We start from the raw sequence: 25,988 nt of genomic DNA on the forward strand, positions 1-25,988 counted from the left end.
GTGTGAATTTTGTTTGAATCTAAAAATAACAAGTTTTCTCACTGTATACGATACGTATGATTTCGTTACATTTCAGAGATGATTTTTAAATTTAAGACATCATCCCTTATTTTCTTTTTAGGGATGAACTCAGAGGAGGTGACGGGGCAACAAACTTGGCACATTTATAAGGAAACTACTGTTTGGGGCTGGTGGGCCTGTGCCTTCGCTCCCTCCATGACATATAAGGGAGGCCACTGATGACATGGTAGGAACTTTCCTACCTTGTTTGCCTTTTCCAGATTACTGCCGATGCTTCTCCCACAAGATACTCAGTGCCTGAATTAGGGGCAGAAATAGCTGTGAAAATGACAGGTAGAACTCAGGAACAACCATGGGTCTGCTTGTAACCTGTTGCCATGGTTGTACAGTATCAGTGTAAACACTAGAGTGAGTCACTACTGCCCAGTGAGACAGATAGGATCTGATTGGACAGATGGTAGGTAGACAGACAGACATGTGCATATACCTCTATCTGTATATACATATATGGACAGAGTCTGGGCCATCTGGATGGAGGGTAGGCCCTGCCCAGTCATACCTTCAGACACAGCTGTGTGTGTGTGTGTGTGTGTGTGTGTGTCTAGTCCTGGATTTGGCAGGCAAGTCCTCTTACAGAATCCCCTATGGAATGGTCTAAACCAATTATCTCAGCAGAAACCGTTATTTTCCATTCCTATGGCTGTTAAGTTTGTGTGTTCTTCAGGACAAATATCTACAGTTTATTTATTATTTATGTATTTGCCATTTTTAAGTAGGCTCCATGCCCAGCACGGAGTCCAATGCAAGGCTTGAACTCAGGAGCCCGAGCTCAGGACCTGAACGGAGAGAAAAAATCAGACGCTGAGCTACCCAGACACCCCAGTATCTACAGTTTAAAAAATAAACTCCGATGTGTGGAGAAACTCGATTTCTCTATTGTATCCTAATTCCACACCTACGTTTAAGCTGTGGTTTTTCTTCCTGGAAGTCCCCGACTTTGTTTCGTGGGGTTTGTGCACAAACTCTTAAGTAGTAAACAACAGAAAACCAAATAAGAATGTAACACATATGTTTCCTAATTTGATTTTTGTTTTAAGTCAAGGAAATTTCTAGGCACTGAGTCTTCCGATTCTGTGCTTCTATTACTGGCAGGTGATGTGACATTAGCAGGCCTGCTTCCCAGCAATGAGGCAACTTGGAAGTCCAAACATTCTGTGTTATTTTATTAAAGTGATTAGATGTTTAGGGGCGCCTGGGCGGCTCAGTCAGTGAAGCGTCCAACTATTGATTTCCGCTCAGGTCACAATCTCACGATTTGTGGGTTCAAGCCCCACACCGGGCTCTGTGCTGACAGTGCGGATAAATATACATATTAGATATATTAGACATAATATATATTAAAATTAAATTAAATATTATATATGTATATACATATATACACATATATACATATATATACACATATATATACATATATACACAATGCACACATATATATGTATATACGTATATATATCTCCTATTACTTCTGGTTCTCTGGAGAACCTGACTAATGCATGGTCTGCAAGAGTCTTTTGAAAAGACAGATTCAGAGATGGGGCATGAGGGAAGCAGGGCTCTGACCTATAAAAGGCTTAGATGTCCCTGAAAATGTGTTAAGACTCTTCTTCGAAAGGAAGCTTGTGCTTGAGAAAAATAAGTCACTTCGGGGGGGTGGGGGGCAGGTTAAACCAAGGGTCCTGCTCTGGTAACAACCAAGGGGTGGGTGTGCATAACTGCATGGCTTTCATTTTGCTGAGCAATCTGGGGACTTGGCAGAGGGGACGCTGCTGCCAGAAGGTCCTCCGTGGTTGCCTCTCCTCCACTGTGCTGTCCACCAAAGAAGTGTGAAGAGAGGCTTCCAGAATAGCAGGTTAATAGCCTGGTATTTGCCTGCTTGATAGAACTCACAGGTCTATTCCCACTAACAGTCTCCATGGTGAGTTTGTGTTTGGGGTGGTGTCCCCAGCCTTGAAGCAAGAGGTGATTTTTCTATGGGCATCACGTGACATTCTATGGACATCATCTGAAGTGATATTTTCTTAGAAACCAGCTCTCTGAATGACAATGCGGTTTTCCGTATTTCCTGAATCCGTATTATTTCACTGAACCAAGAATGGGTGGATTCTGAACATAGTACTGGCAAAATTATTCTTGTTTGCTTGAAGAACTGGCTTCAAACCCACCTTTTTTTCCTTTTATGAATCTGAATTTCAACTAAGAAAAGAACACATCCTACTTTTATTTTAAAAAAAAAGTGTCCTGGATTGCACATGAAACCATTTTCTTGGGGCGTCTGGGTGGCTCACCCAGCGAGTGGTTAAGCGTCCAACTTCAGCTCAGGTCATGATCTCTCAGTCTGTGGGTTCGAGCCCCATGTCAGGCTCTGTGCAGACAGCTCAGAGCCTGGAGCCTGCTTCGGATTCTGTGTCTCCCTCTCTCTCTGCCCAGTCCTGCTCTTGCTCTGTCTCTCAAAAATGAATAAATGTTGAAAAAATTTTTTTCATAAGTTTTCTCTCGAATCAATCTCAGGACTCCGCTGAGCGAGCTGCTTAATGCAAATGATAGACTCTGTTCCCGGGGCCCAGACCGTGTCTCTCTAGTCAAGGAGTGCAGCTTCCGGCATTAAGTGGCTTCACTCTTATTAGGAAACTACAAAACACCCTTTTTTTATAATAATCCATGAAAAGGAAATTCGTAGGAAAAATGACAAGTTGAAAGCTTTCCAAGTAGAATTATCATTACTGTGTATGAATTTCTTAACCACGTGTGTCTAACAGCACAGCAATAACCTTACCTTCATGAATAAATCGAATGTTGCTTTTGGGTCACATTTTGTCAGAATAACATCTTCTCCAAAATCCTTGCTTTCTTTACTTTTCTTCAGCAGAAAATTTGACAAAAATTCCAGAGGTTTGTCCTAAAAAAATCAACCCCCACCAGAAGAAAAAAAGAAAGAAATTCCAATTAAAACATTCATCTGAAATACAGGTCGATCAAAGTGCAGCAGAAAAGAGCAGCGTTTTCTTCTTTCTACCCAATTAATTTAAGTCTAGGAAACAAAGTAAGTATTATTCAACTAATATCTGTAAATGGTACTTTGTAGTTAATTTTGGTTCTCTTATTGTCCAGGATCTCGCAGTGGCTGTGTTTTACAACCCAATATAATCTCTCAGAGGAATTGTTCATACAAAGGGATAATATGGTTAAAAAAAAATCAATGCAAACTAAAAATGTATTTAAGTATTGGGTTTTTAAAGTTGGCTTTCTTCGAAAAAAAAAAGAAAAAGGTTGGCTTTCTTTGAAGAAACACTTACAGAATTTTCTTTTGAAAGTTCCATCAATCCATCTGCCAGAGCTTGTGCAATTTCTTGGTTATTCAGAATGTTAGCCACACTCATGTGGTCAAACATGAATTGCCCTGCAAATATATAAGGCCATCTGCCTTGTAATTGATTTACATAAGAGATGTGATCAAGCAGAAAACAATTCAATCCTCACCATTGCTTTTTAGTGGATAACAATGTGAAGAATAAAAAGTAAAATTCCACTATGCCATGGGGGCTATCTACCATGATAAAATATAAATTGACCAAGAGTAACCAAATGTGCAGCATATGAAAAAGTACCCATCCTGGTAAGGCTGATATTAAATAGAATATATAAATTGGGCAATAAGGAGGGAACATGTGAAAATAAATCTTGTAAGTTTAAATTTTAGATTCTCAATCCCACCCACAATGTATCCTCACTCCCCTTTATCTACGGGCTCAAGTACATAAATACTTTAAGTCTACAGGAAATGACATACAAACATAGTTACACAGACATCTTTTATGTTTTTTAGTGTTTTAAACAACATACATTTATGTGAAAATGTATTTTATTCCATTTAACTTCTTCTTGCTTACAAATATTATTTAAAAATTCTCTCTTGGTACACCTGGGTGGCTCGGTCGATTAAGTGTCCAACTCTTGATCTTGGCTCAGGTCATGATCTCACAGCACATCAAGTTCTGTGCTGACAGCATGGAGCCTGCTTGGGATCCTCCCTCCCTCTTTTTCTGCCTCTCTGCTGCGTGTGCTTGCTCTCTCTCTCTCTCTCTCTCTCTCGCTCTCAAAATAAATAAATAAATAAATAAATAAATAAATAAACATTAAAAAAATTCTTCTATCTTGAAAAAGCTAACTTTCTCGCTTTTCTTTTTGGTCCTTAATACCTATGAAAAAACCAGGAGAAATAATTTCTCCCTATTTATAGCCTCATAAGCATTTTTCAGTATTGGCTGAACATCCACTAAATGTGGTCAAGTGGATAGTACATAAAACCAAGAATAGCACTTCCAGTTTTGCCCTGTTTTGGAGGCACTGATGTAAAGAGATGCAGAACATATATTGACGTAAAATATCTACATGTATAGCTGTGTTTTATGGCTCTTGTACAGACAGTTATTGTGGCAAAAGACATCAATAAGAAACAGGGCAGGGAAGGGAAGGAAGAAGTAAGACACAACTAACTACTGGCTTGATCTCAGGGGTGTTTAAGGTAGATGGGAACAGTTAGGGATAAATTGAATAGGTAGTTAAAGATGGGAGGGTTTACCAGATGATAAACAAACAAAACAAACCAAAAAAAAACCCCCTCATTTTAAAGGAGGGCCTGACTTAGGGGAAGGTCCAATACAGAAAACTGTTTCCAAGACTCTATTGTGATAAATCAGTCATGAGTAAGGAGTGTGAATGGGAAAATAAATTCAGTGATGCCAGTAGGCTCAGCGGAGGACCATGGAGCCCATCACCAAATTGAGTATTTTATATAGAAAATAAATAGAACACCACCCCAGAACAATTTAAGTAATGGGTGCTGTGTCTAAGAGGAGCTTACCTTTTAGAGCAGATTGTGGTGGGGAACAGGGCAGAGCCCCCTGGCCTAGCAAACACTTAGTGAGTTTTGTCTAGGTCAACTGCCTGGCACAGGATTAGTAAGACGGTATCATTTAAAATGAACTAGCTTCAGCATTTTGAAGATGAACATATTTGTTCTCATTGGCTATTCCTTACATTCGAAAGGAGATATGAAGGACAAAGGGAATCAAGTTTTACTGAACAGGTGCAAAGGTCAACGTTCGCTTGAGCCATTCCTAAACTTGTATTTGCTCCGGAAGCAGAACAAGCCTCATAACTCACCTGCAACAAAAGTAGCAAGAGTTCTTACCTATTATCTTGGCACTGATGTTCTTTTGCAACTCCTTGAAGAGAGGACTTAACTGTTTCCTTACTGATTTCAAGGTGTCTTCCAGAAAGTCCGCGAGGCTGGACCACATCTGCAGCTTTGACTCACTGAAGTAGATGCCAAAGGGATCCCTTTCCCACGGTCGTCCCAGCCAATCACTGAGAACTGACAGTATTTTCTCCTTTTATTATTTCAGGCTTAATATCTTTCTCCTTAGAAGACTAAGATAAATACTCATGGTCTCCTTTCAAAGGTAAAATTACAAACTCAAGAAGCACACAATAAATAATTTCAAATACCTATCTATTCTTTGATAGATAAGGCTGACATGTTATATTTGAAAACAAAATTAAGTAGCCGCTGGATTTGTAGATCAGGAAGCAGAGTGGCCATCTGGGTAAGAATATACTGACTTTGCTTTACATCCTAAAAATGAACATACAAGAAAATCCCACTCGGCCTGGCTTCCCCATCATGCCATCCAGAGTCATCTTGGGCTCGCCAACCCTCTAGCTTTCTTACATCATGTCAAGTTGCTCTCTCTCTATAAATCTCTCTCTAAAACTGTAATGGGTGCTTAAGAGAGTTCTCTCCTTGAAAATCAATTACTGAATGATATTGTGGCATGTTAAATCTGATTTTCTGTCCTGGATGGATAGGTAGCCTTATTTGATTCCTGTCCCTCATTTTTATTGATAGACATGTACAACGCTTTATAAGATGTTTTCCTAGAAGAAAACTAAGAAGAAGAGAGGGAAAAGGAGGACGAACAGAAGGCAGAGGAGACAGAGGAGGAGAAAAAGAAGAAAAGCTTCCCCAGAAAGAACAGTGTGTGCAGGCTGATGTCCCCTCTCCATAAGGCCCCATATGCTATCACATGGCAATGCAGTCATATAAACTAAAGTGAACGAGTGACTTCTGCTACAAAAATCTATCAGGCCAATGTGCTTTCTGTAGATATGTGGAAACTTGTCCCTTACAAGTTCCAATCATGCCAGTTTTTCCCAGGCTCCAAAGCCTTTTGGCATCTGGCATTAGAGAAGTCATGCTTTACATGGTTTCTACGTGGCCCCAAACCCCAGGTAATAGGAGGCCAGGGAGTTTTAAAGGGGGAAATGATTATATTACCATTACTGTAGCAGAGCAGTATGGTCCTCTTGCTGGTCAGCCAATGTCACATTTAGATTCAATATTTGCAACTTTTAGTATCTAAATCAAATTTTGCTCGCAGATGTATTTTATCTTTGTTTTTCCTCTCAGATAATGCAGTTGAATTGGAACCTGAGCAAGCCCCTTCACCGTCACTTTATAGCTGCAATTCTTATTTCCAAATGACACTATATTGATTATATCTCACTAAGAAGAATTATTCTTTATTATTTCTCTAGATCAGCAACTATACACGTTTAACTGTTAAAAATGATGTTTTCCCAAATGTGCATCAACCGATGAATAGATCAAGAAGATGTGGTTTATACATACAATGGAATACTCACTCAGCAATGAAAACGAATGAAATCCTGCCATTTGCAACAGCGTGGATGGAACTGGAGGGTATTATGCTGAGTGAAATAAGTCAGCCAGAGAAAGACAGACAATCATGTTTTCACTCACATGTGGAAGTTGAAAAACTTAACAGAAAGCCATGGGGGAAAGGAATGAAAAAAAATATAGACAGTCACAAACAGAGAGGGAGACAAACCGTAAGAGACATTTAAATGCAGAGAACAAACTGAGAGTGGAAGGGAGCGAGAGAGCGGGGGGGGGGGGGGGGTGGGAAAATCGGTGATGGGCATTGAGGAGGGCACTTGTTGGGATGAGCACTGGGTGTTGTATGTAGGTGATGAATCACGGGAAGCTACTCCCGAAGCCAAGAGCACACCGTATACACTGTATGTTAGCTAACTTGACAATAAATTATATATTTAAAAACATGATGTTTTCAATAGAGTTTGTCCACATGATGGTTTGAAGCGAATATCTGCAATAAAAAACCCCTTTCTAAGCAAATGACTGAGTGGCAGGCAATGACATAGTTTGAATAGCGACAGCATTCCTTCAGAGAAGGAATGGAAGACAGTAATTGACATGAGTCAGAACCGGTATTATTAGCTGTGCTGTGTCTTTTGGTGACCCTGGAGTTGGTAGATGTTACCGGGCACTGTGGTCAGCCCCCGTGTACTTACTGTGTTGGTAAGAGCCAGTTGCAGTCCCAGTGGGGGCAGTAAAGAACGTGCCAGTTAGCTGAGACAGCTGAGAAAGAACTTCGATTCCTGCCTCTGCGCAGTCAAAAATACTGTCATTAGTTTACTCACGGGTTTTGCCTTGGAACAGTTAAGTATTACTTAGGAGCACTAAGCTGGCCAAGAAAGGCTGCGAGGACTTCTCATCTTCGATCCAAATCCCTCATGGAACAGTCCACAAACACTTCACAGCTCACCCCTAAGTGCCGAGGTCCAAACACTTAGTCTATGGGGACTACACAACAGGGTGGAGAGAGATGGCATGAGGTTTGACCTGGTGCTTATTTTCAAATTCAGAATACTCAGGCCAAAGGCAGAGAAAAGTCTACATACATTTTCGAAAATCGTTTGACTCAAAGGAGAAGTCTCATTGAAAGAATACAGATTTAAAACTGTTGAAACTTAAAAACAGCGGTCAAAATTAAGTATGGCATTAATTTCACCCCTTCTTCAGTGACACAGCATAAAGTTGGAATTATTAAATTCAGCACATAGAGTGAGTTACTTTGAATGAAACTAATACATTGGGCTATATATTTTAACTCTTTGTGGTCTAAGAATAAACAAATTACTCCAAACTGTTTCAATTGTTTGGAAAAAGATGGCAGTGGCTGAAAGGTTGGGATGTGTTTCGTTTACTGGGGTCTAGTCTTTGTTTTTTAAGTTTCTATATTCGCTTTTGAGAGAGAGGGGGAGAGGGTGAGGGGCAGAGAGAGAGAGAGGAAAAGAGAGAATCCCAAGAAGGTTTCGTGCTGATAACGCAGAGCCTGACGTGGGGCTCAGTCTCACAAACCACGAGATCATGACCTGAGCCAAAATCTAGAGTTGGGTGCTTAGCTAACTGAGCCACCCAGGAAGCCCTACTGGGGTCAATCTTTTAACTGACAAATGGTCCAGTGAAATCAATGGAGTCCATAGGTATACCTACATATATGTGCTCAACTGATTTCTACAAAGATGCAAAAGGAAGGCATGGAGAAAAGAAAGGAAGGTCTTTACAAGAAATGGCGGTGGAAAAATGAGATATCCATATGTTAAGGAAAAGAACCCACAAAACTTCAACCTGTACCTTTAACACTATGTAACATAAACAAATCAATGGATCAGAAACCTAAAAGTCAAAACAATAAATAATTTAGAAGAAAGCATAGGAGAAAGTCTTGTGAACTTGAGTCGGGTAAAGAGTTTTCAGATATGACACTGAAAGCATACTCTATAAAAGAAAAAAAAAACAAATTTGACTTCACAAAAATTAAGAACTTCATCTCTTCAAAAGGGATTGTTCAGAGAAGGAAAAGATAAGTCCCAGGGTGGGAGGAAATATTTGCAAATCAGTTTTCTAGACTACATACAGAGTTCTCAGTAAGACAACAAACAACCTAATTTGAAAAATGAGCAAATGATTTGAACAGACACTGCAGCAAGGAAGACAAATGAATGGCAAATAAGCACATGAAAACATGTTCAGTATTATCGGTCATTAGGAAAATACAAACTAAAACCACAATGAAATACTACTGCACACCCACACAAATGGCTAAATTTAAGGAGACTAGTACCCAGTGTGGGGGTGCTACACAACTCAAGTTCTCATACACTGCTAGTGGAAATGAAAAATTCTACAACCACTTTGGAAAACAGCTTAGCCGCTGTTAAAAAAGTTAACACCAGGGGCGCCTCGGTGGCTCAGTCGGTTGAGCGACCGACTTCAGCTCAGGTCATGATCTCACAGCTTGTGGGTTCGAGCCCTGCATCGGGCTCTGTGCTGACAGCCCAGAGCCTGGAGCCTGCTTCGGATTCTGTCTCCCTCTTTCTCTGCCCCTCCCCCACTCCGTGTGTGTGTGTGTGTGTGTGTGTGTGTGAAAAATAAATAAATATTAACAAAATAATATAAAAAGTTAACACTGATCATATGACCCAGCTATTCTACTCCTAGGTATTTATCCAGAGAATTAAAAGCATATGTTCACACATAGGCTCATACCAGCTTTATATGTAAGACCCAGGAACTGGAAAGAACTCAAATATCTATCAACAAGTGACTGAACAAACTGTGGTATATGTGTACGATGCAATAATTCCCAGCACTAAAAAAACAGTGGGCCATTGATACAAGCATCAAATGGATGGATCTACAATAATTCTTCTGAGTGAAAGAAGCCTGACAAAAAAAGAGTGCACGATGTATGTATGGTTCCATTTATAGAAAATTCTATAAAATACAAACGAATATATTGTGAAAGAAAGTAGGACAGTTGATTCATGGCTGGGGGTGGGGAGAAGTAGGAGAGAAAAATTAGAGTGGCATGAAGAAAATTTTTTGGGGGGTGGCGACTAGGTTCGTTATCTTGATGTTTTATGGTTTCACAGGGCACGTATCCATATGTCAAAATTTAGCCAAGGGCACCCTTTAAATAGTACGGTTTATTAGGTGTCACTTATACCTTTCGTAAAGTTGCTTGAAAATGTTTAAATAATGTCCAAAACAGATAAATTTTAGGTTTTGGGCTTATGAAGCAACTGAGCGAATGACGATACCCTAACCGAGGAATCCCGGGCCAGGTGGGGGGGTTTGGTGCTGAGGGGGCAACCCGGCCGTTTAGGTATGTTAACTCTGAGATGCCTCCTAGATGCCCAAACTAAACATTCGTATGAGGACGTCAAGCTAGCTATGAGTGTGCAGCTGGGAGATCGCAGAGCCGGAAGCACAAATTTGGGAGTCCCGAGCACATGGATCGGATTTAGAGTCGGGAGCGGATGAGGTTGTCCAGGGAAAGAGTGCGGTGGTGGGAAAGGCGGGGCAGCTCGCAGAGGGCGGGGAGCCGGCAAAGGACCCCAGGAAGGGCCCGCTGACGGAAGAGGCAGCGCAGGGAGAGGGTGGTGTTCCGGGGACGGAGAGAAGGAGGAGAGTTTCCAGGAAGAGTGTCCGTGTGCGTGAAATGAGGAGCGAAGGAAGGGTGAGGAAAGTAGTCGGCATAGACCAGTGTTTCTCCCCGCGTGCCCCGGGAGCGGCAGCACCTGGGAACTTGTTAGAAGTGAAAATTCCTAGCAGCCCCCGCCCCCGGCCCCACCAGACCTACTGAGTAAGAAATGCTAGGACAAGGTCTAGCAATGCGTACTTAAAAAAAAAAAAAAAAAGTCTTATGTATTTATTTTGAGAGTGAGAGCGGGGAAGGGATAGAGAGAGGTGGGGGAGAGAGAATCCCAAGCAGGCCCTGCGGGGGGCAGCGCCGAGCCCCACACGGGACTCGACCCCATGAACTGTAAGATTATGACCTGAGCCGAAATCAAGAGTCCCATGCTTAAATCACAAGACCTCTAGGTGACTCAAATACACATGAACATTTGAGAACCACCGAGAAATCCGTATATAGGTGAGGGTACATAGGCGAGGGAAAGTTTATGGTCTCCCTCTCTCTCTCTTTTTTTAGGACCGGAGCTGCTGCTACAGGTGATCCTGATTTGATAGGAATGACCCAGTAAAAGAGGGTAGAGGCTGTCGGAGAGAACTGAGTATAGGAATGCGGCCGTGAGGAGGTGAAAGGTGGTGAGATACAGAGTCCTAGCGGATGCCGGATCTCTGATTCGGGCAGAGCTGTTTCTGCCATCGTAACAGAAGGGAAGACAGAGAGCGAAGGTAAGAAGCGGGGGGAGGCGGTGGATTTGGTGGTGGGAAGGGAATTCGGAAGTTTTCTCAGGGAAGAAAAAGGCAAGGTCAACAGCTGAAAGAGGTTATTGAAGTATTGACAGAGGAGGAGCAGGGACGGTATAGTCCTCTCCAAGAGTGGGAAAGGAATTTACCAAAGGAATTTACCAGGTGCTCATCAGTGTTGCAATCTTATTCGACATTTATGCCGTCAAAGTCAAGTCAGATTAAAAGTCATATTACTTTTTTCAGCAGGCTTCAGCTGCTTTAGTGCAGGCAGGCGGAGGTTAGGTAGATGATGGTGTTTAAGGAACATTGGAATTTAGCCTGAGAAAGAGAGCCAAAGAAGTTCGGATTCTTTGCAAGAAACTAATGATAATGATGAACCATTAAACGCAGGTTTAACAAAGGAACCAAGGATGAAGGCAAGGTTGATAGAGAGTGTAAAAGTGAGAGGGTGTGCATTGGAGATCTTCAGGCAAAGAACTATTAGAGTAGGAGTATTTGGAACATGGTTGTTGGACTATTTGGCACATGATTTGGAAGTGGTACTGAGGGAGAAAAATGCTGGAGATCAAGCTTTCAGAGGTAATACAGCTTCCGGGGATGACAAGCTCAAGAGTGATGACCGAGGTGGCAGAAAAGAGATTTTTGGACTGAGAACCTGGGATCTTTTGACTGAATCAGGGTCTTGATGGCTCATCCGGGTGGAAGTGACCTTTGACAAGAACTTTAGAGATGGTTTGGGGGCCAAAATGGTGGTGAGAAATCTGAGCGCCATTACGTTTCACTGGAGACAATTCTTTAAATTTTTTTTAATGTTTATTTATTTTTGAGAGAGAGACAGATTGAGATCAAGTAGGGGAGGGGCAGAGAGCGAGGGAGACACAGAATCCGAAGCAGGCTCCAAGCTCCGAGCTGTCAGCACAGAGCCCGACGTGGGGCTTGAACTCACAGACCAGGAAATCATGACCAGAGCCAATGTTGGACACTCAACCACCTGAGCCACCCAGGCGCCCTGAGACAATTCTTATATCACCAAATCTGTTGTTCTTTTCCCCTTTTGCCCTTATTTTCAAGCCGTTCAAAGCTTTACTTTCCCAAATCCTTTCTTTTTGTTCTACTTCAGTTAAAATTTTTGGCTTTGCTCTCATTATAAAATACTAGTTCGTTATAGAAAATCAGGACAAATAAGAGATCAAAGAAAAAGAAAAGAAGAAAAATCACTTATCCATTGTTAACACCTTGACATACATCCTTCCAAACCCTTTTCTATACACACCCCACCGCCACTCCCACCTGCCCCACACAGATTTTAAACCGAGGAATCCCACACCACCCATATTTGATTTCAAATGTAGAAAATCTGGAAAACTCATCTAGCGATAGATGCTGTTAATATTTTGTTGTATTCCCTCCTAGATTTTTCTATACCTATTTTCTATAGTTAAGATTACATAATTATAATAACTGTATAAGAAAAAACATTTACAATATTTTGCAATTCATTTTCCTCTAACCCTCTTCCCATTCTTTTGTTTTTCCCTTTTCCCTGGTTGAACTGTGGCAGGGGCATGCTTTGCATGTATGAATAGTTCAGCGAAATCTGAGGGTTAGACAGAGCTTTAAGACTCACAGTTCCCTAAGGAATGGGTAATAAGAAACTGTTCAAGAAAATTTAATCTTATACTCCCTCTGCTTTGCTCTGCTTGGCATTAAAAAATATATAAAATTAAAAAAAAAAATAAGCCCGTGATGGCAGAGCTTTTATTTAATAGATGTCTAGAAAGTGAATCTGTCTTATTGTTTCTAAAGTTTCTCTTCAAGTACTGAAATCAACTTTGAATTATAGTGACTGATACTGGACCGAGGGGCGCTGAACATTATCAGCAACCTCGGTGATCAGCAACCAGTCTCATCTTTACCAAGCACTTCACCTGTTTCTAATTTTCCAATATTATTTAAGTATTTGTATTATTTATTTTTAAGTGCTTACATTATTTTGATATTCACAAGTCCTGTAAGGTCAGATACTATTCTCCTAACTTTCGTACGAGGAAACAGAGGTCCACAAACTTGCCTAAGGCCATACAGCTAAAGTGGTATGCCTAGGATTCAAGTTCAAGATCTTTGGTCACCAAGTTCATGCTCATTCCTTCCAGGTTCAGAACACAGCGGGGAGGCTTTTCTCAGGTTGATAGATTATGGTTTCTGTGCTGGTCAGGCACTTTCTCCTGTATAGTGGAGGCTGATTTTACCATGTTTTCCAGAAGAAATACAAATAATGTTCTTGGCTGGCTCTTGCCACTAGTGACTTTATTTCTGTTCTTGCCCCTTGTTACTTTGACGACTAACCGCAACTCTTTGCCCCCTAAATACCTGAGTATGTGAGGTATAAGAGAAAAAAAGAAATAAAGAAGAACATGGGACTAACTCATACGAACTGAAGGCATTTCAAAAATCCACAAAATATCACTATAAAGTAGGCACGACCACCGCCTTTCAAAACTGACCGGATGCTCCGAGTGGTACAAAGAGGTCCACATGACCCCCTTCTTGTTCAGGAGCCACGTAGCTTCCTAATTTCTCCCAGAAGTCTCTCACTTCAGGCCTCAATAAATTTTTAATACCAATTTTATAACCTGAGGAAAAGAAATCAAAATGTCCTCTTAGTCTGTAACATTATCAGGAATAGAAACCCTTAGCGGTTTGTGAAAAAGCAACCACAACTCAAAAAGCCAGTATCTGCTCCTAAGACTCCAGTCTGGAGGGTGCCTCTCCTTTAGCACTGCACCACACTGGGGCCACAAAAGGACCCCAACATGGCCACAATCTCCTTCACATTCTGAATTTATTGGACGCTGTGCACTCTGATTTAGGACATCGTCTCTCTGCCTCCAATGTATATATACCCCAAAAGTAAAGTATATATACCCCAAAATTAAAGTACATACACCCCAAAAGCAGCAGTGTGTTACCAGGCTCACAGCAGGGTTCAAGGTAGACGGTCAGTCAAGCCCTGAGATTTTTGCAACCAAGTTCTGAAGTTAAAATGTTTCTCACAGTTGTCAATCAAAAAAGAAGTCAGAACAGAAGGTTCCCAGAGATGGTAACCATCCTGGAAACGCTCACTTCCTGGGAATTCTATATGATGATTCAACTAATGAGAATGTGTTTGGACCCATTTCTAAGGGACTCCTGGAGACTCTGAATTCTGAAGTCCCAGGAAGGCAGTTGAAAATAAAGTCAGGCAAGAATCCCAACATTTCACTTCCTTCCACCGAGAAGTCTAGATACAGAATGGAAGGACCTGTTGAGATCACTGGAGTAAGAGATTTCATTTTGTTGTTGGTTTCAAGGCAAAAGCTCTTGCAGAAACACCACAATTATATAGAGGGAAAAACTTCCGTTTTCAAGTATTTTGTTATGTTACTATTGACATTTAAAAAAGAAAACAAAGGGAGCACCTTGGTGGCTCAGTCGGTTAAGTATCTGATTCTTGATTTTGGCTCTGGTCATCAACTCACGGTTTGTGGAATCGAACTCCAAGTGGGGCTCTGCTCTGACAGAGTGGCTCTTTCTTCCCTGTCTCTGTCCCTCCCCCCATTGTGTTTTCTGTCCCTCTCACACTCTCTCTCTCTCAAAGTAAATAAATAAACATTAAATATATATGTATATATATATATATATATATTATTTTTTTATTTTTAAAGAAAGAAAACAAAAAGGCAGAGTTTAGAAACCTGTCTCATCTGGAGAACAAAAAGTCTGAGATGTTAGAAAACCCTAACAGGCTCTTCTATTCTGTAAGAGGTGAACCTACTATGCCACGGCATAAATTTGCAATTGATACCTCTCCATCATTTAGAGGAGAGCTGCCATGTAATTAATCGTAAATTTAAACCCCGAATAGTAGCCATGCTTTACTTTGGGGGGGGGGGCGGCATATAAAATCAGGTGTGGAACGTAACTTGCCCCAGGCACAGCTAACCTGAACAAAAAAAGACAAAAATAAGGTAAAGATAAACCAAAAGCAGCTTGTTTTCGTTAATAATAAAATTCACTAAACCTGTCCCAAGCATGCTGAGTTCTAGCTGTCAGCAAGCCCTCTTGCTCAACCAAAGACCCCCAACAGTTAAACCCAGAAATAGACAAGACTGCTTAACTCATGCTCCAAAGAAAACCCATTATGCCTATTTCTCACTGCACTTTCTGGAGACATTGACAAGACGTTGTGCAATGACTGGACTCTTCCAATTGGACCAGAAAAGCCCTGATAGCAATGGAATGCCTTAAAGACCACACCTAACGTGTCCCCTTCTCTGCCCGTGATTGTGAGCTGAGCACATACCAACCCCCAGCTCATGATCACGTGCCCCCTGCCTGCTCTCGTGCACGTACCCCACGGAGCTCATCTCTGTAAAACTCTAGTGTCCATCTTGCAGGTGGAGAGGTCGGTTGTTTAGGCTCAAGCCTGCAACTCTCCTTGGCTACTGGCACTCAAAATACATGTCTCCCTTTCTTTCTTCCAAACCCTTGTCTCTTGAGTGATTGGCTTCTCTTGCCATGAGTTTATCTGCATTTGTTCAGCAACAGTGTTGGCAAACCCAGCCAGGAGCTATGCTTTCGGTTTGTGCAGCCCTCCCGGGATTCCCCCAGATGGATCAGTGGGCCCCGGCAGCCCGCCAGAGCTTTCCTGCTCCGTTCCTGAGTTAGCAGCTGGAATAGATCACTGGGCGACATAGCCACAGAGATGGCAGTTTTATGGGTGATTCAGGTATTCGCTTGGCCATGTTGTGAGTTCCCTGCCAGCCAGATCCTTGACCATCTTATTCCCTTTCTTCCCTCATCGCCCAAAGGTGGAAGATTTCATGCTAAAACAGTTCTATCTTAGGTATAACAAGGAAAGAATGTAAGTTATAGTAGAAGGAGGGCTAGAAACTGAAACTTTAGTTCTAAAACACTCGTCATCTTCTTCCCCCCGGAAAGGATAACGATCATCATTTTTAAAAAATGTTTATGTATGTATGTATGTATGTATTTAGTTTGAGAGAGAAAGAGAAAGAGCATGAGCAGGGAAGAGAGAGAGAGAGAACCCCAAGGGCTCCACATGGTCAGTGCAGAGCCTGACTTGGGGCTTGAACTCACAAACCAGGAAATCATGATGTGAGTTGAAATTAAGAGTCCGAGGCTTAACCAGTTGAGCCATGCAGGTGCCCCACCATTAACATTTTTAAAAGAGGACCCATAACAAATTAATGATACCAGTCAATCCTTTCCTTTGTGGTATAAACCATTTGGAAGTACAATGCATTCTATTAGTGATATTTGCTGCTATTATAATTACTATACTTTCATCAAACTTAAAAACTTTTGTGCATGAAAGAACATAATAAACAGAGTACGAGACAGCATACGGAATGGGAGAAAATATTTGCAAATCATATATCTGACAAGAGATCAATATCTAGACTAATAAAGAGTATCTACACCTCCATAAAAAATATCAAATAAACCCATTAGAAAATGGGCAAAGGACTTCAATAGATACTTCCCTAAAGAAGATATACAAATAGCCAATAAGCATATGAAAAAATGTTCAACATCACGATTCATTAGACAAATGCAAATCAAAGCCGTAATGAATATCACCTTAAACCCATTAAGATAGTTAACTATCAACTAAAAACAAACAAAAACACAGAAAACAACGAGTGTTGGCGAGGATGTGAAGAAAATGGAACACTTTCTGTCTGCAACAGTGCACAAGGGAGCATAAAATGGTGGGAAATAGTATGGAGGTTCCTCAAAAGATTAAAAATAAAACTATCATATGGCTCTGCATTCCCATATGTGGATACATATCCAAAGGAATTTAAAGTAGAATCTCAAAGAGATATCTGCATACTCATGTTCACTACAGGACTATTCACAAAAACAAAGAAGTGGAAACAAAATAAATGTCCATCAACAAATGAAAGGATAAACCAAATGTGATCCACATATACAATGGAATATTATTCAGCCTTAAAAAGTGGAGGAAATCCTTTCATAATCTACAACATGAATGAAACTTGATGACATTGTTAAGTGAAATAAGCCCGTCACAAAGTTAAATACTGTATGATTTCACTTCAGATGAGCTACATAAAGTAGTCAAATTCATAGGAACAGAAAGTATAATGGTAGTTCCTAGAGGCTGGAATAAGGGGGACAAGGGAAGTTTTTGTTTAATGGTGTGATGATGAATTTTACGTATCAACTTGACTGGGCCACCGGTGCCCAGATATTTAGTCAAATATAATTTTGGGTATGTCTGTGAGAGTGTTTGGGAATAAGATTAACATTTGAATAAGCCGACTGAGTAAAGCAGATAGCTCTCCCCAGTGTGGGTGGGCCTCATCCAATCAGTTGAAGGCCTGAATAGAACCAAAAGGCTGACCCTTCTTGAATAAGAGGGACTCCTCCTCTATGACTCCTTTGAGCTAGGATATCAATTCTGTTAGCAAATTGAAAAATAGTATTCTGGAGGTCATACATGTGGTAGGCATTGCTGCAAAGTTGGTTGTTGTCTCGAATCTCCCAGCTTACCTTGGAGTAAATTGATTTCTCTGCTGTTTCCTTCACTGAATATCCCCATACTCTGTGCCTTCCGTCCATCCAGAGCTTTTTCTATGAGATAAAGCAGGCTCTCCAAGGTTAAGCCACAGTGTTCATACACCAGAGAAATGATACCTGCCTTAATGCTGTCCACTACTATCTAGAAAATGAAAACAGAGCCCATTATTTTAGCATATTTATTAATAAAGACAATGGGTATGTAATACGCTCTGATTTTTAAAGACTTGTTGTCAGAAACTGTGGAAGGAGGAAGATAAGCTTTCTCCTTTGTTGGTTTCTTTTTAAATAATTTCAGGGGCACCTGGGTGGCTCAGTCGGTTGAGCGTCCGACTTCGCTCAGGTCACGATCTCACGGTCCGTGAGTTCGAGCCCCGCATCAGGCTCTGTGCTGACAGCTCAGAGCCTGGAGCCTGCTTCAGATTCTGTGTCTCCCTCTCTCTCTGGCCCTCCCCCCGTTCATGCTCTGTCTCTCTCTGTCTCAAAAATAAATAAATGTTAAAAAAAAAAAATTTAAATAATTTCATTTCTTTTCTAATTATAAGAGGAGAAAATTAAGTATACCTACAATTCCATCCCTCAGGGGTAAATACTATTAACAAGTTAGATTACTTTCTTCCAGTCTTTTTATTTTTGTACCTACCCGTGCAAAGACATGTGCAACTTTTAAACATAATAAAATTCAGATCATATGATTTCGCAATGGACTTTTAAAATAGATTTAAAGTTTTCCTCTTAATTATGAAGTTTTGAATTATCGATAGTGACTGATTGAATATATCCCATTTAAATAAATATTAAAACCACTGTGCTTTGAATTCAACAACCAAATAAAGTTTTCATTGTGATAAAGTTAATTCATTAGCAGCAGACATGTTGGAAAGTCATTCAAGTCCACGATTTTTTTTTTTTTTGCCCGCAAACCTCATGCCACTTTCTGAAGGTCACACAGTTCCACCCAACAAAGAACTACCACACGGTTACGACCTACTTTTTGCTTAAACACCCATCACATGTATAATAAAATAAGTAATTATGGCGTAGATTTATGTAAAGAAGACAAATAGGAGGATAGACCTACTTTATTTTTTACATTTTAGTCACCATGCAGTACAATATTGGTTTCAGGAGTAGATTTCCGGGATTCATCACTTACACATGACACACTGTGCTCCTCACAGGTGCTCTGCTTAATACCCATCACCCATCTAGCCCACCCACCACCCACTTTTAACCGGTTTTTGTTGTTCGTTTGTTTGTTTTACCCAGATTCTATCACCAGTTATCCTTTGTGCCCAGCTTGATGCCCCTTATTAAACATCAGGGAAACTGTCTGGGGCCCACCTGGAGATCAAAGCTCTGATCTTGCTTTCATGTGTATTCACTAAGTCGGCCGGTTGTGAATGATCAGAGTCAATTTCTTTCAGTGCCCAGAAAGAATACTGACTTCATATCTTGAAAGCAACCATTTTGTTACAAATACAATTTTTTGAAAACACTTTCTAAGTAGGCCAATGAATACAACCTGCCCGTGTCATCCCTTCAAATATGTCCCTGTGTATCAATGCATACATATGTACATGTATATACAAATACACACACTCACGTATCTCTAAAAATACGTGCTTCCTATGTCTTCTTTGTGCTTCCTTTATTGTTCTTATTACTCACATTAAAATTAAAATATATAACTTCATTATAGAAAGGACATTTTTTATGTCTATTTTTGAGAGAGAAAGAGAGACCGAGAGAGAAAGTGGGGGAGGGGCGGAGGGGGGAACAGAGGATTCGAAGCAGGCGCTGCGCTGACAGCAACGAGGCTGATTTTGGGCTCGAACTCACGAACCGTGAGATCATGACCTGAGTTGAAGTAGGACGCTCAACCGGCTGAGCCCCCCACGTGTCCCAGAGAAAGAACATATTTTAATTTAATGGCACCTCATTAAATAGGTCACAAACTAGGATTCCTGACATTCTTCTTTTGAGAAATGGTGGTGACATGATAGTATTTAATTCCTTGGGCATTCCAAAGAGGTTTTAAAATAATCCTTAATCACCTTGCTCTTTTTTGGGCTGAGTGCAACAAATTCAATTCAGTAAGAATTCACCGGACACTTAACTACTTGCAAGGTGGTTTGGCCTTTCATGCTTTCTTAAAAGTAATTTTGATTTATGGGTATCTTTATCGCTTCTGATTTTTAAAAGTATTTTGGGTCTGTAAATTTCCACTTACACCGTTTTGCTTTCAGAAGATGAATCCTTTTCATACACATGGGGGCCAAAAGATTGCCATACGTCCTCTAGTGGGGATGAAAAAGGAAAAAAAAAAACAAACAACCCAATTCAAAAAAGGGCAGGCCTCCTAACACACTCTGTACCTCATATGCAGGAATCCGAGATGATATTAATATGATGTGGAGCTGGGAAGCATATGAACCGCTGTCATCATTTTTATGAACACCATGCCAAGTTTTCTTTGATAACAAAGGATAGGAATGGCTTCCAGAAACATTGCTTCTACAGGGAAAAGAGGGGAAGAAGTGAAATTTTAATTTTCTATTCATTTGATTTTGATGCTGGAGCACCGACATGTTGTCTGGGCATTACTCATACTGAACAAGGCATGTGGCCGTAGGACCTCAGTCTCTCCCTGCGGTTTTTGGGGACAGCAGCAAATGGGGTTCTTGAGTGGGGAGGGGCTGGAGCTGGCCTTTGGGCCTCTCCTCCTGCATTTGAAGGACACTGGAAAGGTCTTCTGGAACTTATTTAGCGTTTATCGGGCACTCAGAATGAATATAGTGACATACTTAGGGGTTCAAAATGACGTCTTAAAGAGGAACAGCTGAGAAATTTAAAATTTCCTAAATCATCTGGTCCCCACAGCTCTCTGAGTAATGACTCTATTCTCTTACCCTTACCCCCACAGTCCCATTTGGATAGGCTTATTCCATAAAAAACATTACTGAAAAAAAATGTTACTTTTGCTCAATAGCTTTGCACAGAACGTGTCCTACAGTCCAGCCTCTTTGTAGGGTCAAGAATATTTGAAATATAAAATTTATTTTGAAAGTTACAGATTTCCCTCTTCAGAGAACATGTTAAAGACCACTGGTCTTGAGGACTAAAGAGTTATTTCTGTTGCTGTTTCATAGGATAGGAGCCAGATAATTATACAAGCTCCCTGCGTGTTAGCTAAATTATTCTAGAATGAATTCTTGGTATCATGGGATGGTCTTGAGCTTTCAGGAGACGGAGGTTTGCTTACCGCTTGGGCAAAGCTTCTAAGGATGCCAAAACAAGCTGTTTCTCCAAAGCTTCATGTAATCCCACTCGATCCCTCACAGTCTGGGACAGAAGTGGCTGGCATTTGGATTTTAACAATCTAGAGCAGCACGTTCCGCTCGCCCAAGGGGGTCGAACTTTAAATAACTCCTCTGAAAAACAAATAGCACCGGCTCAGTTGTTTACTTCAGTTCTTACTTGCTTCTCTCAGCCAAGTCTACCTAGATAAAGGCATCAAAAATCAAGCCGTACCAGGGCACTGCTCCAAATGGCAATAATTGTAGCCCTTTCTACAGACTCTGTTTGGATTTCTTATCGTCTCAGCACTGTGGCTGTGAGTTACCAGTCATGTCCGGTCAAGAGACAAAGCTCAGAGAACCAGCACCCCTTTTCTTGTGAAAACCAGTTAATCAATGTATAGGCATCACGTCCATTTCTGCATTTCTTCTTGGCTTCAAGTAACTTCCCATTTGTTAGGATCTCACCGGGTGTGAGTCAGTGAAAAAAAAAAAAAAAAAGATGGCAGAACTCAAATCACTTTTGTCGATGACTGTTGTGCACTGTGCAAATCAGAGGGCTTAGCTGAGAGTAGGTCTTATCCCTCCTCCCTTTCCACTTTGCTTTTTTTAATGCCATTCTTCCTGCTTCTGCCTATTTTCATTCCTCCCTCTCTGTCACCAGTCCCAATTCTGCCTGCGTTATTCTTCTCTCTCCCTGTTTTTGGTTTCCTAAACTCCTAAACCCGAGAGTAACCAGAATAATAATGGAGGCACTGATACTTGACTTTCTGTATTTCATCTGAAATCTTTTTTTTCTTATTCATGAACTTGAAATATACGGGGGGGGGGGGGGGGGAGAACTTGTCCTGAACATACTTTAGAGAATGCCACCCACATGCTATTCCAGAAAGACCTAACTATCCTCCTCTGTGGGAATTTGTGTGTAAATCCATTCGTTTCTACAATAGTTGGATAAGATAGAGTTTTCAAATGCTGCTCACTTTTACGTAGCGCAATTTTCTCCCAAATTATTTTTCGTAGGCGCTTTTCTCTTTGTCTCTCCTGTAGCTCCTCATCTTCTCTTCTGGGTTCATTCAAGGTCCCATACATAGCAGTAGCTTCCCTAGGGATTGGCCAATCTAAGTTGGACACACAAGCAATGTAATGATGCTTCCAAGCACCATACTCATTATCTGTTGGAGTATAGGGCAGAAACCACCCAAACCTAATGCATTTGGGCATCCATAAGCAGTCCTACAGAAAAAGAAATGAGAACGAGAGTTTGCTAGAAATTTTTAAGGACAGTTTCCTAGTAATAATGTTTCAGGTACACAGATAACTTCTTTACATTGAGATTTCTGGTGCCGCTGACTTGTCATCTGAATTTGACTCTAACAAACAAGAACCATCCCTGACTCCATAGAAAAGTAGTCTTTGATGACAAGATACGTTACATATGAATATATGTATTAGTCATCTTTGTACACTTGCTCCCATAGCATTTGATTTACCCTAGATTCTGAGAATTCTGCTACTAGCAATAGTGTATTAGTTTGTTTCAGACCAAACCTTCCACTGGGAACACTTTTGGTTGAACCACATGATCTTGCCAGTATGCAACCAGCTTTGATATATGGGAACAGCAAATTTCACGTGATCTAATTGAGTCAAGTATCTAGACAGAATATTATAAAACAATTCTTTGAAGGCGTATAGAGCTACGAATGCAACGTCTCATGTAACCATGACCCCAGAGAGAAGGGAAACCCAGAGAGGTGACCCCAACATTTGGCATTACTTTTCATTTCAAGGCATCTGGCAGTTCCAAAGGAAAGCTCAGGCTGAGAAGCAAAGCAGAAAGTTATGGCTGAACGACAGGGAAGCTGAAAAGAATTTTAGGTATTCTCACGAGGAGGAGAGGAAACAAAATTAAATTCAGGGCTCACTAAGGGCAAGAGCCTTGGTGATCACGCCAGGCTTTCAGCTGAGATCCTTATCAGCAAGGATAAGGAATTAGACAACTATCACAAAGACTGAAGCCAGCTTTGAAAAATCTCTTTCTCTGACTGGATTTAAGTCATCTATTCCTAGCCTAACCAAATGCCAGAAACAAAAGCAAATTCTCTCTGGAAGAAGATAACCTCATCCAGAGACTCAAATTATTGACTGCAAAAATATCTTATAACCAATATCTGATACTCCATTGAAAGTACCAAGCACACCAAAGGACAAGAATTGTTTGTTTCTCCTTTTGTCTTTCATGATCTGTTATTAAGTAGAGTAAGACCCTCAGGAGAGCCATGCGTTGTAATTGTTGGGCACGAACTTAAAAAATAAACAACCCTATAATTAATATGTCTGGGAAATTAAATAGCTAGGTGAGAAATTTTGGTAAAATAATCAGATCAGCATTCTAGAACTGAAAAACATAATAGCAGAAATTTAAAACTCAATGGACCAGTTTTAAAAGCAAATTAGAATCCAGCAAGAGAGAATTAGTAAACTAAAAAGCCAGAAGAAAGATGCAGGCTGAAACACTGACAGCCAAGAAAGGTGGAAAAGACACATAGAGAACATGAAGCTTGCAGGGCGGGTGAGTCAGTCTAACACATAAGTACTGGAACCACAGAGGAAAAGGAGAGAAAATGGGGCAGAATAGGAAGGGATCGTCTCCGACAGCTTTTCGAAACTGAGAAAAGACACTAAAATCTCAGATGCGAAAAAAAAAAAAAATTACCGTAAATCACAAAATAGGAGAAACACACATACACACGCACATTTCTGGGTACCTCCTAAAAAAATTGCATAAGACAGAAGACAAGATGGAGGAAAAAATCGTAAAAGCAGCTAAGGAAATAAGGAGCAACAATAAGGGAGCAACAATAAAACTTCCCGCTTCTTCCAAAAAAATGTGTGTGTGTATGTGTGTAGAAAATTAAAATATTTGACAGTAACATAGAAACTGGGAGGAGGGGAGCAGATGCAGGGTCCGAAGCTTCTGGCTTTATCTCAGAAGTGGTAAAAAAAATAATAATAAAAACAAAAAAACCCACCCTAGAACGAGTGCTGTAATCTCTAATACAACCAGGAGAAAACAGCTAAAGAATTTAAAATTAACAATCTGAAAAATATGGAAGTACTCCAAAAGAAAAAAGAGAAACAAGATATAAAACACAAGGAACAAACAAAAAGTAAATAGTGAAACGGTGGACTTAAGCTTACATATATCAGTATGTACACAAATGTAAACAGAAGAATGACCCCAGCTAAAAGCCAGGGACTGTCAAATGTTAAAAAAACAACTCCCCACAACCACATTCTGTTTCCGAGACATATTCCTTAAATACAAGAACATAGAAAAGTAAAAAGTCAGAAAACAATACATATGCCAACACCTCGCCTGGGTTCTTAAATGCTGTAAACCCAGGACTCAACAGTTGGTTTTGCATGTGGCCTCTCCATGGAAAGCTAGGTATTTTCTGAGATCAGAAGCTCAACACTAGCCCACTCTGGGAAGTTTGTACACGTTAAAGAAGTAAGTTATTGACTTGTATTCAAGTATGTCTGCCATTACATTTCATTAAATCTTTTAAGAAGAAAATGAGACAAGCCAGAGGCGGAGTTAATGGCAGAGGATGTTGGAAATCCAGATTTACATTCTTTAACAGATGTGAGCCAAAGAGGGATCAGATGAGGTTGTGGTTGTACAGCAATTTTCGAGGTGAATGATCATGGATAAAATCATACCATATAATAACCAAAGCTTAACTACAATTTCTCAGGAAAGAAGTGGACTTCTTTAGCCACGGTAAAATGTTTTCTAAATAATTAAATTGAGTATTTGAAGATTCTTAAAATTACACGAATTATTAGAATAGTGTATATCCGCTCACTTACAAAATAAATTATCATATTTAACTTCTCCCCATGTTTGCTCTGAAGGGTAAGTTAATTATGGTTCAAATACTGTCCATTACTGTCTTCAGGGAAGGAAGCTACCCCAGTTGTCTCCTTACAGAACACAGCTGTTATTTGTGCCCTATCGGTAGGAAGTGACAAGTAGTCAACCTGTTCAGTTAAAAACTTCCAGGCCCAGCTGACTTGTGCAGCTGCACACAAATCTTTTGGATTCAGAAAGGAAAAGATATATAGAGAAATGAAGCGCGGTAACACCGTAGAGAAATCCACTTTGGCCATTTGCATCCTTTCTGAAAACCACTCTTGGACAATCCTACAAAGAAAGACACAGAAATTTAGTTCAGAATGCTAGTATCTAAAACCGACCAAAAATCTAGGATACTTATTGGTCATTGTTCTTTCTATAATGTTCTAACTATAAAAAAACAAAACAAAACTTAAATCCTAGGTAACACACAGCTAGATTTTTAAAAATACTGTATCTACTTTCACTGATCCATTCTAAAGGTGAGTAATAAAAATATCTAAAATCTACAGGAAAAAGGTCTGAAATAAACATAGTTATTTAAGTTATAAATCTGGATTTTCTGCCTTTTCCTTTACTCCAAATTCAATAAATCAGCAAGTCCTGTCAGCCCTACAAATATGTACCCTCATATCCAACCACTTTCTCTCCACCTCCACTGCTATCACCACTGCAAAGCTCCTCCTTCTCCCTCCTGCACAACTGCAATAACCCCTTCTGATAGGCTCCCCCATTCCACTCCTCTTCCGAGAGCCCATTCTCTACATGGCAGTGGAGGGTTGTTTTTTTTTTTTCTAATTTTTTTTTTTTTCATTAAGTAACCTCTATGCCCAACGTGGGGCTCAAACTCACAAACCTAAGATCAAGAGTCACATGTTCCAGAGACTGACAGCCAGGCGCCCCCTCAAGTGTTTTTGGTTTTTTTAATGTAAATTAGATAATGTCACTCATGCAAGTAAAACCC

General features: G+C 40.4%; 1 protein-coding gene across 17 annotated transcripts in view; it reads right to left on the minus strand.

Annotated features, from left to right (window-relative positions):
• The window catches only part of ECT2L (epithelial cell transforming 2 like), an 81,672-nt gene that overhangs the window by 22,760 nt on the left and 32,924 nt on the right, over positions 1-25,988 (minus strand). For 13 of the 17 annotated variants that reach the window (XR_008298308.1, XR_008298309.1, XM_027056760.2 and 10 more), the window contains 10 exons: positions 25,150-25,312; positions 22,083-22,335; positions 21,066-21,234; positions 20,179-20,317; positions 17,774-17,942; positions 13,696-13,824; positions 7,480-7,572; positions 5,276-5,458; positions 3,378-3,481; positions 2,858-2,980 (listed from right to left, as the gene is read on the minus strand). Coding sequence is in view for 15 of the 17 variants with exons in the window: in XM_027056760.2 (XP_026912561.2) it covers positions 2,858-2,980; positions 3,378-3,481; positions 5,276-5,458; positions 7,480-7,572; positions 13,696-13,824; positions 17,774-17,942; positions 20,179-20,317; positions 21,066-21,234; positions 22,083-22,335; positions 25,150-25,312 (1,525 nt within the window). In the remaining 2 variants the exon portion in view is untranslated. The remainder of the gene's footprint in view (positions 1-2,857; positions 2,981-3,377; positions 3,482-5,275; positions 5,459-7,479; positions 7,573-13,695; positions 13,825-17,773; positions 17,943-20,178; positions 20,318-21,065; positions 21,235-22,082; positions 22,336-25,149; positions 25,313-25,988) is intronic. The other 4 variants (XM_053222177.1, XM_053222179.1, XM_053222178.1 and 1 more) reach the window with 4 other exon arrangements.

The sequence above is a fragment of the Acinonyx jubatus genome, chromosome B2 (assembly GCF_027475565.1).
Source record: "Acinonyx jubatus isolate Ajub_Pintada_27869175 chromosome B2, VMU_Ajub_asm_v1.0, whole genome shotgun sequence".
Taxonomy (NCBI): domain Eukaryota; kingdom Metazoa; phylum Chordata; class Mammalia; order Carnivora; family Felidae; genus Acinonyx; species Acinonyx jubatus.